We start from the raw sequence: 12310 nt of genomic DNA, 5'->3' as shown, positions 1-12310 counted from the left end.
TTTTTTAAAAATTTCAGCGTTCCTCATAAATAGGAGAAATTTCCAAAAAATTACGATTTTTAAAATCAGTAAAATTCGAAATTTTTTAAACTTTTTTACTTTTATCAACTTTTTTAAAAATGGATGAATAAAAACCATTTTGTTTAATAAACACCTTAGATATTTTCTTTTTATTAAGTATATTTTTTGACCCTTTACCTGCCCACAGGGAGAAATTCAAAATAACAATTTTGTATTAAAAGTTAACTTTTTCAACCTTACCTTTGAAAATGTTCCGGAAATACTCCAAGCTTCAAACATATGTTAAATTATAGCTTACAATGCACATTACAAGTTAAATTTAAAAAAATTGTCCCGACACCTTATCTAATCACCTTAAAAAATTACAATACAAAATATTGAATATCAATTTCATACTACTTTAATTTCTATAATATTTGTTTATTCACGTATTATACTTATAAATCATAAAACTAGTCATCAGGATATTATTAAGGAATTAGGAGCCAATGTTGCTTTGGTATAACCCAACAATTCCTTCTAAAAATTAAACTCTACAGATATGCATCGATACGATTTTTATGATAGTGATTTTAATTGCTGTCAGATATAATCTATACTTGTATCAACTATGTGAAGTTCTAACTGTGCGGGTTTTTTTTTTGTTTTTGAATAATAAATATATATATTTTAAAATTACCATTATCATGGTTCAGTGGACAAAGTACAGCAAAGGTGGAAAAGTGTCAGGGACGCAAAAATGCGGTCAATTGCAAACAAAAGAAAACTAAAATCTGGGAGTGGAGCGAAAAAGCAAAAGGAATACGTGTATGATCGTCAATTACAGTTTCTAGAATCGCAAGCTGAACTAAATGTGTTGAGTATATTTTGAAATTTATTTATTTTTACAATTTAAAGTTTAATTGATAATGAGTCAATTGATAATATATTTTATTTTTTTTGAGCAACGGTTGCACACGTATTAGATAAGTTCACGTGAAACGTCCATATTAACACTCTAAACGCGGAAAAAATGTATTTANTATTAGATAAGTTCACGTGAAACGTCCATATTAACACCCTAAACGCGGAAAAAATGTATTTAGAACAACTGTTAATATATAATGATATTTAACATGAATAATATTTTTGTAGCACTGAATCAAACATGGATAACTCATCTTCTGATCACGATATCAGTACATCAGTGTTCGAAGATCAGACAATAGAAGTTGAGCAGGCAGCAGAAGAAGTTCCCTGGAAAAGAAAAAAAGACAATAAAGGAATTAAACAGGGAAAAAGAACATGGAATGATACTGATTTCGAAGAAAAGTTTTTATCAGTACTCGAGCAGAGTTCGAAAGAAGATGAAGATCGTTCTTTTATGGAATCTCTATTGCCAACGTTGCGGTTATTTAATAATGACCAAAAACTATTATTTAGAAGTCAAGTCTTAAGCCTTATGATGACAATTAAAAATACAAGTAATGTAAGAGCTGCATACAAAGAACCTTACGACTTTTTTTCTCAACAGTATCCAGTTAACTATGGTCCATGGAATCATAACACGTCATCTATTCTCTCTACGTCTTCTTCTACTCCTCCTGAAGTAAATAGCTATCAAAGTTACCAGTCGTTAGGAACTCCAGCAGAAGGAGGCCAATAGCCACCTCAATCAAGCCACCAATCAACAAATGAAATAAATTAAACACAATTGTGTTTAAAAAAATTATTGTTTTTATTTATCAAATTTTTTATTTGATTTTTAACTTATAAGTTAAATGCTGAATAAATAAAACAGGGCATTAATCAGTGAAAAGTTATTTTCGTTATTCTTGTTATTTTTTATAATTTTTATTTTTTTAGTTATTTTGTTCGTTTCCAGTGTTAAACATATGAAAAATGGAAGGTTCCCCAACAATCAATAGCATAAAAATATATAAAATATTACTTTTAAAATTTTTTATTTGTATGTTTATACTAAGAACAATTTTAATAAATGTTAATTATACAAAAATGTTATTTTTTAGTAAAAATAATTCTTGTGGCAAAAACTTTTTACCAAAAGAATAAAAATCAAAGACCATTACTAGTAGTACTAAGAAGACATTTAACATAAACTTATTGAGCACATTACTTATATTGAATTAATGAATCATTCTATCTTGCCATTCTACTTTACCAGCTTCGCTTATAAAGTAATTGGCAAACTGGTCCCTTAATATATTACCTGATCTATTATAAACATCAATTGAGTCATTAAGACTTTCAAAACCATTAATACTTAATGTGTCTTCAAATCTAAATCCATCTCTGTTCCTGACAAAATTATGCAATATACAACAGGCTTTAACAATTTTTATAGAAAGTTCTACGCTTGTGTTCATCGATCTATGGAAAATTCGCCATTTGTTAGAAAGTATTCCAAAAGTTGATTCTATATATCTTCTTGCTCGAGACAAGCGATAGTTGAATACTTTTTTTTTGTAATTCAAATTGCTTCGTGCATATGGTCTAAGTATGCTTTGAGATACACCAAAAGCCTCATCAGCAACTATTACAAACGGTAATGGATTTGATTGGCAAGGTAAGGGTTTCGGTGGTGGTACAAAAAGTTCTTTATCTTCTAGTTTTTTGTAAAATTTTGTTTTTTTAAAGACTGTTGAATCACAAAACTTTCCTTGAGCTCCCACATCAATAAAAGTAAAACAATAATTTGCATCACAAATAGCCATAAGAACTATTGAATAGTAATGTTTGTAATTATAAAAATCTGATCCACTCTGGATTGGTTTGATTAAGCGAATATGTTTTCCGTCCAAAGCGCCGATGCAATTTACAAAGTTAGCATCGTTTTCAAAACCCAAAGCAATTTCTTTCCACTTTTGCTGATCCGGCAAAGCCATAATTTCAGATTTAAGTCCCCATAATTCGCTGCATACATCTTCTACTATTTTACTAATAGTAGATATTCCCATTCTATAGGAGTAATGAAGGTCTGTGAATGAATTACCCGATGCTAAGTATCTATAAATACGAACTAATTAAAATATTACGTCAGTATTTATTCAAAAAAAGTTAGTATGATTTTTGAGTAATTACAAATACCGTTAAGTGGGTAAGATATCGTGTGTTAATAATAAAAATCTCAAAATATGAATTTTCAATTTAATTAATTTTTTTTTTAAGTATAAAAAATTACTAAAAATTACTTTTATTAAACCCTTAATATTTTCCTATAGAAAAAACATCTATTCCCGTCATTAGATTGATAATTATTATGTAGTTATTATAAAATTAGCCCCTTAAATAATTTATTTTAAGTAATATTTATTACTTACCTTAATGTTATGCACAGCCTTTCTGTCGGTGAAATAGGTACGCGAAAGTTACTATTTACGGTTAGCCCCTTTTCTAACTTTGAAAGTAGTTCATCAAACGATTTTATCGACATTCTGAAATAATTAAAGAATTTCTCCTCGTGGTCTCTTAATTCAGAAAAAAGGGTTGCAAAAGCGCCTCTAAGATGTCTTTGAAGCAGCATCGGGTGAACCCAAAATCGCCTATTTTTTTTTATTTTTGAAGTATTCTTTTTTAAAATGTGCCTGTAGGCCGCAAAAGCCAACATGCATCTTGTCTGTTGGACATTCATTTTGAAAATAAATAGAAAACGCTATAGCAAAAACGCGGTAGTGTGAAACAAAAAAAAAAAACGCCGCGCGTTTTAAAACGCGGCGTATGAGAATATCGTATACGCGCTAGTGTGAAACGGGCCTTACGTATAAATATTTAAATATTCCTACCACCGTTTATACCTCAGGTATAACGTTAGTCCGACCCGCCCGCCCATAAAATACGGTTATACCTAGTGCATGATACGTTTACGTACTTCAGTCGCTTTACTTGTATATATACAGGGTGTTCAGTAAGTCAGGAAACGGGTTTCTATTGTTCTCATTGTTTGTAACAATGATAACAATAAAAACCCGTTTCCTGACTTACTGAACACTCTGTATATGTATATATATATATTCTAATTACTATTAAAATTTATTTATTAACACGCTTTATTTTAATTAAGATATAAATTAATTAAGTATTCATTCCGATTACGAGGGATGATTTCCGTATCGTCATTTTTCGTCACTACCTCCACGTTCCGGGAGTGAGTAATTTACGCGCCTGCTGCTTTCCTTGGATGTGGGAGCCGTTTCTCAGACTCCCTCCCCGGAATCGAACCCTGATTTCTCGTTACAACCATGATATTGATAGTAACTACTATCATAACATAAAACTAAAAAGTGAAAAATAAATATAGTTTAAAAAAACTAAAAAAACACGCTTTTAAAGCACATCGAACTAAAAAGTTAAAAATAATTTTTAAAATTAACTTAAAACAATGGTGATCGAAAAATACTAGTATTATTGTGAAAAAAAGCGTCAGGCGCTCAATATACAAAAAATATGGCATAAAGCACCCACGCTTTTTTTCACAAAATAAGTTTAAAAATTATTTTTAACTTTTTAGTTCGATGTGCTTTAAAAGCGTGTTTTTTTAGTTTTTTTAAACTATATTTATTATATTTGCAAATTTATAGCGCGTACTAGTGACATAACTGTCTCGATATATCAAATTATGTACAGCCCGCTATTTCTATATTATAAGATTAAAGTCATCATTTGTTTTGAAAGTGTAACATAAATGAAAACAAACTTTCATATATCAATATGACTTTTATAAGCAGTTCTCAAAATTATATTCATATATATGTAAATATATATATACAGTATTCAGTAATTAAGGAAACAAGCCAGTTGATCAAACAATATATATATAGGTTATGATAAAAAAGAGGTATCATTAATGAAAGAACCAACTTTTTTGTTTAAAGTTCATATAGTCAAATAAAATTTCCCATCAATTAATGCACATCATTTTTATTTATTTAAGATATGAAATCTCGTTTATAATAATATGTGTATTAGATATATTTTTAGGGGGGATAGAAAGTATAATGTAGTTTAAGCTGAAGTGAAGTATATTCCAAAATAAAATTAAATACAGCTAGTTGTATAATCAACTATAAACAATGTGATATCGACCTCACAGAAAATGTAGAATACAATGTGTTCTTAAATAAAAATAACACTTACTGAAATTTTATTCTAGATATGTCAATAGAAAAGTTCCGTCATAATGGAAAATCTGTTTAGATTTAGATTTAACTGTGATTAAAACCACTGTTGTAAGTCATTACAATGCAAATTGCAACACCGTTTATAATTTATCGTATATTCCATGAAATATTAAATACTTGCAAATATGATTAGTAATTTATAATATAAAAGAGAAGAACAAAATTATTTTTATTAAAAAGTACTAAAAAATTCAAATTTTCTAAATTGACTAAGAAAATATCGAATTGTATTAAAAGTTATTTGTTTCCATGATAATTGTAACTTTAAATAATCAAGAATACTTTACTATTATAATAATGATTAATCAGTAAATATATTATAAAAATTATTGTAATTTGATAGCAAAGACAATATTGTAAATATTGGTTTCGATCATCAATAGTCTATCGCTTTTTCTTTCTTTTTTAGTAACATTTTTATCATTAGACAAATATAAAATTAAAAGAAAATGGATTATACATCTATATTAACTCAACAATTTAACTTTTTATATTTAATAAACGAATAAAGTTATGTTAAAAATTTAAATACCATTTAATATTAAAACAATACTTCATTTAAATTAATTCAAAATATGTGTTCTCAATCGAAAAAATAATGTTTACACCCATACAAAGCATAAGGGATGGACTTAAAAATTATTACATAGCTAATAATTCTAGAATACAATAAATATAGAATAATAACAATACATCTTGGTTAATTATATGAGCCAAATTTAATAATTAGACATCATTCCAGCCTTAATTTTGATATAATATTTCTTACAACTTTTCTAAATTATAATTGAATTAAATTAAGTATTATTAAAAGGATTATTATAGTATAAAAACCAAATTTATTATTATTAAAAGTTTATTAAAAAAAATTATAGCTATAGATAATTAAAGAAATATATGTATATAATAAATAAAAGCTAAAAGTTGAGTCAATAATTTTTCCAAGTGAAATAGAATGGCTAACGTTAAATCTGAGAGTTAATTTATCAATTTTATAAAATATTTTTGGAAAAAAAAATTAATGTCCAAACTCCTTTATTCAAATATTACTAAAATGAAAAAAATTAATTGAACCTCGTTGAATATATTTCCAATTTTTTTTTTAATAATAACTTTAAATTAAATTAAACTAATTTTACATAAATAAAGTGTTATATTTCTTTAATGACTTTTTTTCTGGATAATGTTTAATTATTATAAAGTAAATATACCTTGAATAATATCTATATTGTTGGTAATTTATTGAAATTTTATATATTTTAAAATAATATTTTAATAAATGTACTTACGACTGGATTAATTCTGAGTGTTCAACAGCAAACAATCTTTATCGTACTGCATTTAATAACTATTGAAAATTGTATTGGATTATATTAAAAAAAAAGGGCATCACTATATATAATTTAATGTACATTTCATGAAATATTGAATACTTGCTAATATAATTAATTAATCCTTATACACAAAAAGAAAGAAAATTATTTTTATTAAAAAGTATTAAATAACTTCAATTTACTAAGAAAATTGCAATGTGTATTAAAAGTAATTTGTTTCCTTGGTAATTGTAACTTTGAATAATCAAGAATACTTTACTATTATAACATTAACGTTTAGCCAGTAATTATATTTTAAAAATCATTGATGTTTAATAGCAAAGACAATATTGTAATACTAATGTCATCAAACTTTTATCACTTTTATTATGTTCTTTAGTCGTTTAATTTTTAAAGGAAAATTTGTAAAACAAAATTCACTACACTACTCTTTTAAAAATATATTGAAAATAATAATATAACTATAAAAATATAATACATTGTATGTTGCTAAAGATATGTTTTTTTTTTTTACCATAGAGACGATTCCTACTATTGTAACATTCCCGTATAGCCAACTTAATAATATTAAATTATCACTATTATTTATTATTTTTTATAAAATTTCGAAAATTTAAAAATATTTTTATACTTAATAACAAATTTTAATAGAATAAATCAAAATCTTTGGTAAAGTTAATTTTGCTTATAATTTACACATTTTAAACTTATTAATTAGTAAGTATTAGTTTTAATAATATATTCTAGTAAGATTATACTGTCTTTAAAGTGTAATGTCAGGAAAAAAATGACACATATACTAATAACTTGATATATAAAAAGTTCGATAGCTAATTTTAAATCAATTGTCGCCCTTGAAATTCATCCACTTCAAAAATGTTCTGTGTACATAGGAATGTTATTAAATAAAAAATAATTAGAAGTTTTTGGAAAAAGTTTAAAAGCATATTTTCGTTATTTTTTTTAAGAACAAAAAAAAAATTAATTTAAATTTCACTAAAATATAGCCAAGAAAAAAAAAGAAAATTATAAATATTATTTTAATTATCCTTGACTATTTACAGTACATTAACAGCTTATACATTTCGTTTTTTTTATTTCATTTAGTATATTGCAAATAACAATAAGAGTAATAGGAATTAAAATGTGTATCCCAAGAAAATATAACAGCTATCTTAATTTTATTATTGTATTATTTTATAAAAAAAAACTTTTTGTGTAATAATAAAGTATTGAATAAACTAAAAACTAATCCAAAAATCAAAAAGATATCTTGCATTGTTTTATTTTCAATTGAAAAAAAAAGTATAAATTGAAAGATTGATCCAAATATTATCGTATTAAAGAATGGATTTTGAGTTATAAACTAATGCTACCATTAATTTATTTGATCACGTTGTCATGTACGAGGATTGCTACATTGAGGCCTTAGTATAATAACAAAGATGCAAATGTCACAGAATAACTGCCATTAGCACCGTAATTATAAGAAAAGGTGTGTTAGAACAATTTTAGAAATTAACATATAACAACCTGTATATTGATATTTTTATATTAAAATTCTATTTTGATTTTAATAAATTATAGTGGACGACGCGGCTTTCCCTTTTAAGGACTTAACCCTTAGGGCTGAGAACTGGTAGGGCTTCGGGGTGGCAATGAGCCTAGACATCCGAAACGCTTTCAACTCAGTGCGATGGTCACACATCCTAGGAGAGCTGGACGCATTTGGGGTGCCTCCGTACATCAGCCGGATGATCCAGTTGTACTTTAGGAACGTGTCTTCGCTAGGAACGAGAATTAGAACCGTAACGGACGGCGTCCTGCAGGGATCGGTTCTCGGGAGTCTGTTGTGGAACATCGCATATGACGAGGCGGCAGTGGAACACCGCACAAACGGCTGAAAGGCATGACAAAATAGATAGGTATGTCAGCAACTTTGTGATACGCAACCTCTTTGTGATACTCTTCACCCCATCTATAGCTGGTTCGCCTCATTTCATTGGCCGAATATTTGTATGGTCATTTTCCATAAATATAGTGATATTATTATCATTTATGCGTTAATATTTAATATTGTGCAAAAATAATTTGTAGCATATAGAGGAATAATGAAAAATTATGTATGTAATATACTTAATATTTAGAAGTGCTTTCATTGCATTAAATGATATATAATTTGCTTCACATTAATGTTATTTTTTTTTTTATAAAGCCAAGAGGTTGATTTGTCAGCACAGTATCCTAATGCGAACTGGCCTAATGTTATTTGGTAATTTAATTTTACTTATTACATACATTTATTTATTAAGTAAATTTTTGTTTTTTAAATTTAAGTAAAAGTATGTAAGTGTATCAAGTTTTCAAAATATTTTAAGACTTAAAATAAACGCTGTTCATTTTATTTAATATACCCGGCATAATCATTTCATATCAAATAATTTGCAAATTGATCATATTTGTTTATATTGTAGTATAAATAGATATCACAATAGATTGATATCAATCAATAATAGTAAAAGGTAAAGGTATCATAAAAAAAAAATACAAAATATTAAAGTTGCTGTCAAGTATTTGATTTAAAGAATTGTATTTTGGCGGGCAAACCTACGGCCAATGAAATCAGGCGAACCACTACTATGGGTGAGAAGGGCGGGATGCGTCAAACGGTCCAAAACTCGTTTGTTGCTGACATACCTATCTATTTTGTCATGCTGAAAGGTGAGTTTTATAAGACTGTAATAAGTGCACCTATGATGTATGGTACAAAGTGTTGGGTAGTTGACAAGAAAGTCGAGCAGAGAATGAGTGTAACAGAGATGAGAATGCTTAGATCAGTGTTTCCCAACCGGTGGTCCGCGATCCCATAGATTTTTTCTTCGATTTTTATTAGAAATTAATATTTTTTTTTTAATTATTGAAAAAAAATTACGGCTTATTCAGGAACCGTATAATAGTATTTTTCATAAGTGTGTAGATATCAGATTTATAAATAATATTATCGCGACCGATAATAATTATGTCAATTACAAACATCGTTGCTTATATATTTATAGTATAAATTTAATACTTTATGAGTACCGATTGATATTGATTCAGTATGCGATCGTTATTCGTTTGATTACCACGCAGTACGTTTTTAAAGAAAATAAAAATGTATAGTTTGGTTTTATTAAGTAATTTTTTTTCTCGGAACCTAGTTGGATTTTTTCAGGAATATGTCGAAAAAGAGGCAATATGATAGTAGTTATATTAAATATGGATTCACTGAAATTGAAATAAATCGAGAAATAAGATCTCAGTGTGTGATATGTACTGTTGTACTTAGTAATGATGCTTTGAAACAAGCAAAGCTTCAGCGGCATTTGCATAAAGTTCATCCTACTCTCAAAGACCGACCTCCCGAATTTTTTGAAAGAAAATGTAAAAGCCTAAAGAAAATGAAACTCGGACCAAGTGGGGCAAGTGTCGCATCGTCTCAACAAGTACTAATTGCATCAATTGAAATCTCACAACTGAGTTACTAAACTAAGTTACTATCCAACACTAAGCCCCGACATTTATTGAATTAGCTTCTTTAAAAATGTAGTATATTTTTATGTATAAGTATTTTTTATGATTAAGGAAAATACAATTAGTATGTATAAGTATAGTATGAATAATTCAACATTGAGAGTTTGCCGTTCCTAAAAATTGCAATCTTAAGCACTAGCTTATTATGTTTACTGCGAAATCCGACATTGTTTATATCCGACTGGTTATAGAATCCCAGTTCACCAAACATTTATTAGTTTTTTAATTACTTATTACTGTCAATTGACATGAAGAACATCATCTACATATCGACTATCCTTTTTTGAAGTGGAATAGCTGCCCTAGTGGACTATAAGGGTGTTGGATACACATCGGTCGAATGTGCTGTCGAGAAATTGTATACTGTGATTACTTATGTTATCGTTGTGCTACACCGAGTTGTTGTCGGTCTTCTCTTTATGTCTGCATTGACGCCACCAACTAAGTGTTTTTTTAGCTATAAGCTCTATGGCGGCTTGCGAGCCAATAGTTTTCTATTCATTTTGTTGTAAAAGAAATCAATGAAAAAATTATTCTTATTTTTTGAATAATTAAGTAGACACGATAAACGAATCACTCTGTATAACAAGTTTATTGAATTGTTACAAAAATAAATATAAAAGTATTACTTTTGTGAGGACATTGCTTTGTGGTATGGCCCTTCATACGGCACAAGTAACACCCTAAAACAAATTTTAAATTAAAGTAAACATAATATAAATTTAGTTGTTTAAAAATATTTTGTTCAGTTAAAATGTTGAAAATAGGTAAAATGTCTAATATTAAATAATCTATATAATATATTTAACTAAAAAAAAGAAAAAAATAGAATAAATAAACATTTTATGGTAAAATTGAAGATAATAATGTAATAATATTCTTTTTATTAAAATAATCTTTCCCTTTAGAAGTATAAAGAATTACCCACTCCAAAGTATTACATATATATTTTAATTTTTCTAAATTCATTTATTTTATTTTAATGTTCTAATGAAGGACTAAGGACAATAATATTTCACATTTCTCTGTTTAATTAATCTAGAAGTTACCATGGTGCCCAGTTCTTTTTGTAATCCAAATTTATTGAAATAAACTCATTCTAAACCATTTATTGAAGCTCCTGAATTGACATACACAGTTAAAAATGTTACAATTTACAGTCCCAATTTTAGGGAACTTTATACACGAAGAGCATAAAATGATAGACAAGCCATAACTGAGCTATATTTTAAACGTAATTCTAAACAAAAATGTATAACAATATATTTTTTGTATAATAAATTTTGAGTATCATACGATTGTAGTATAACTATGTAGTAATTTTCTCTATTTTATAATTTTGCATAATTTCACAAAAATAAAATTAACTTACTAGTTTAGCGCTAGTTAATTACACATGTTTCATTTGAAAAAATTCAAGTTGACAGCTTTATAAAATATTAGATGAAAATTAAAAATATTTTATAATTGAAAAATTTAGAAACACATAGAACCAAGAATTTAGAACCAAATAAAAGAATCAATAAAAAAATTATTTTTATTTTTTGATTAATTAAGTGAGCCATGATAAATGAATCACCTGTATATCTGTTACATCATGATAAAGTTTAGTTATTATTGACAAATATTCTATTATTTTATGTTTCAAATACAGTAGTCTGTTTTCTTAACAGTGAAATAATAAAATTTTGATTTAAAATCACTTAACTTAAACTTATTGTAACAGATTAATGGTTGTTTGAATAAAAAAAATTTTAAGAACAAAATTGTAATATTTTTTTATTATATAAACAAATTTAACTACATTCTTAATTAGAGTTTTATTTTGAACAAAACAATTTTTCTCTTTATAGAAAATAATTAAACACTGAAAAAAAGTTTTAATTTTAATTAAAAGCACTCATTTTTTCAAGAATTATTGTGAAATTTTAAAAAATGTTCAATTAAAAAATGTCTTATTTGACGACAGTTATTTTTTATTTTTTAAGTATTATTTTATCTTTTAATACATTTAAACTCTTTTTAGACCCTTCTCTGGAGATGGATTCAGATTCAAATTCAAATTCTGAAATTAGTTTAGCAAAATTATGTTAAGAAGAAAAAAAAATAAAAAATAATAATACTAAAAAATTATTACTTCTTGGGTTAATTTTTGTTTTATTTTTTATTTCTACAAAATCCTTTTACATTTTTGTTTATTATATA

General features: G+C 26.5%; 3 protein-coding genes across 3 annotated transcripts; 2 read left to right on the top strand and 1 right to left on the bottom strand.

Moving 5' to 3' along the window:
- Positions 1–172: 172 nt before the first annotated feature.
- LOC126894305 (uncharacterized) lies at positions 173–1974 on the top strand. Its single transcript, XM_050665226.1, has 2 exons — positions 173–876; positions 1156–1974. Exons 1-2 carry the CDS (start codon positions 761–763, stop codon positions 1664–1666), a joined length of 627 nt encoding a protein of 208 aa, XP_050521183.1. The 5' UTR covers positions 173–760; the 3' UTR covers positions 1667–1974.
- Positions 1975–2088: 114 nt separating this feature from the next.
- LOC126895270 (uncharacterized) lies at positions 2089–3652 on the bottom strand. Its single transcript, XM_050666955.1, has 2 exons — positions 3342–3652; positions 2089–3027 (listed from the first exon to the last, which is right to left on the bottom strand). The coding sequence occupies exons 1-2, from the start codon at positions 3650–3652 to the stop codon at positions 2148–2150; spliced, it is 1191 nt and encodes a 396-aa protein (XP_050522912.1). The 3' UTR covers positions 2089–2147.
- A 6098-nt stretch (positions 3653–9750) lies between these two features.
- Positions 9751–10059, top strand: LOC126895263 (protein FAM200B-like). The gene has a single exon (XM_050666941.1). It carries the CDS (start codon positions 9751–9753, stop codon positions 10057–10059), a length of 309 nt encoding a protein of 102 aa, XP_050522898.1.
- Positions 10060–12310: the final 2251 nt, after the last annotated feature.

Source organism: Daktulosphaira vitifoliae, unplaced genomic scaffold (genome assembly GCF_025091365.1).
Source record: "Daktulosphaira vitifoliae isolate Bord-2020 unplaced genomic scaffold, ASM2509136v1 Scaffold_1, whole genome shotgun sequence".
In the NCBI taxonomy this organism is placed as follows: Eukaryota; Metazoa; Arthropoda; class Insecta; order Hemiptera; family Phylloxeridae; genus Daktulosphaira; species Daktulosphaira vitifoliae.
The sequence above is the reverse complement of the archived record's forward strand: the minus strand, read 5'-3'. Positions and strand labels throughout refer to the sequence as shown.

Coding starts and splice junctions, on each gene's coding strand:
- LOC126895263 (XM_050666941.1), top strand. CDS start 9,751: ATGTCGAAAAAGAGGCAATATGATAGTAGTTATATTAAATATGGATTC.
- LOC126895270 (XM_050666955.1), bottom strand. CDS start 3,652: ATGAATGTCCAACAGACAAGATGCATGTTGGCTTTTGCGGCCTACAGG. Junction 3,028..3,341: donor AGGCTGTGCATAACATTAAG/GTAAGTAATAAA, acceptor TCGTATTTATAG/ATACTTAGCATCGGGTAATT.
- LOC126894305 (XM_050665226.1), top strand. CDS start 761: ATGCGGTCAATTGCAAACAAAAGAAAACTAAAATCTGGGAGTGGAGCG. Junction 877..1,155: donor TCGCAAGCTGAACTAAATGT/GTTGAGTATATT, acceptor ATATTTTTGTAG/CACTGAATCAAACATGGATA.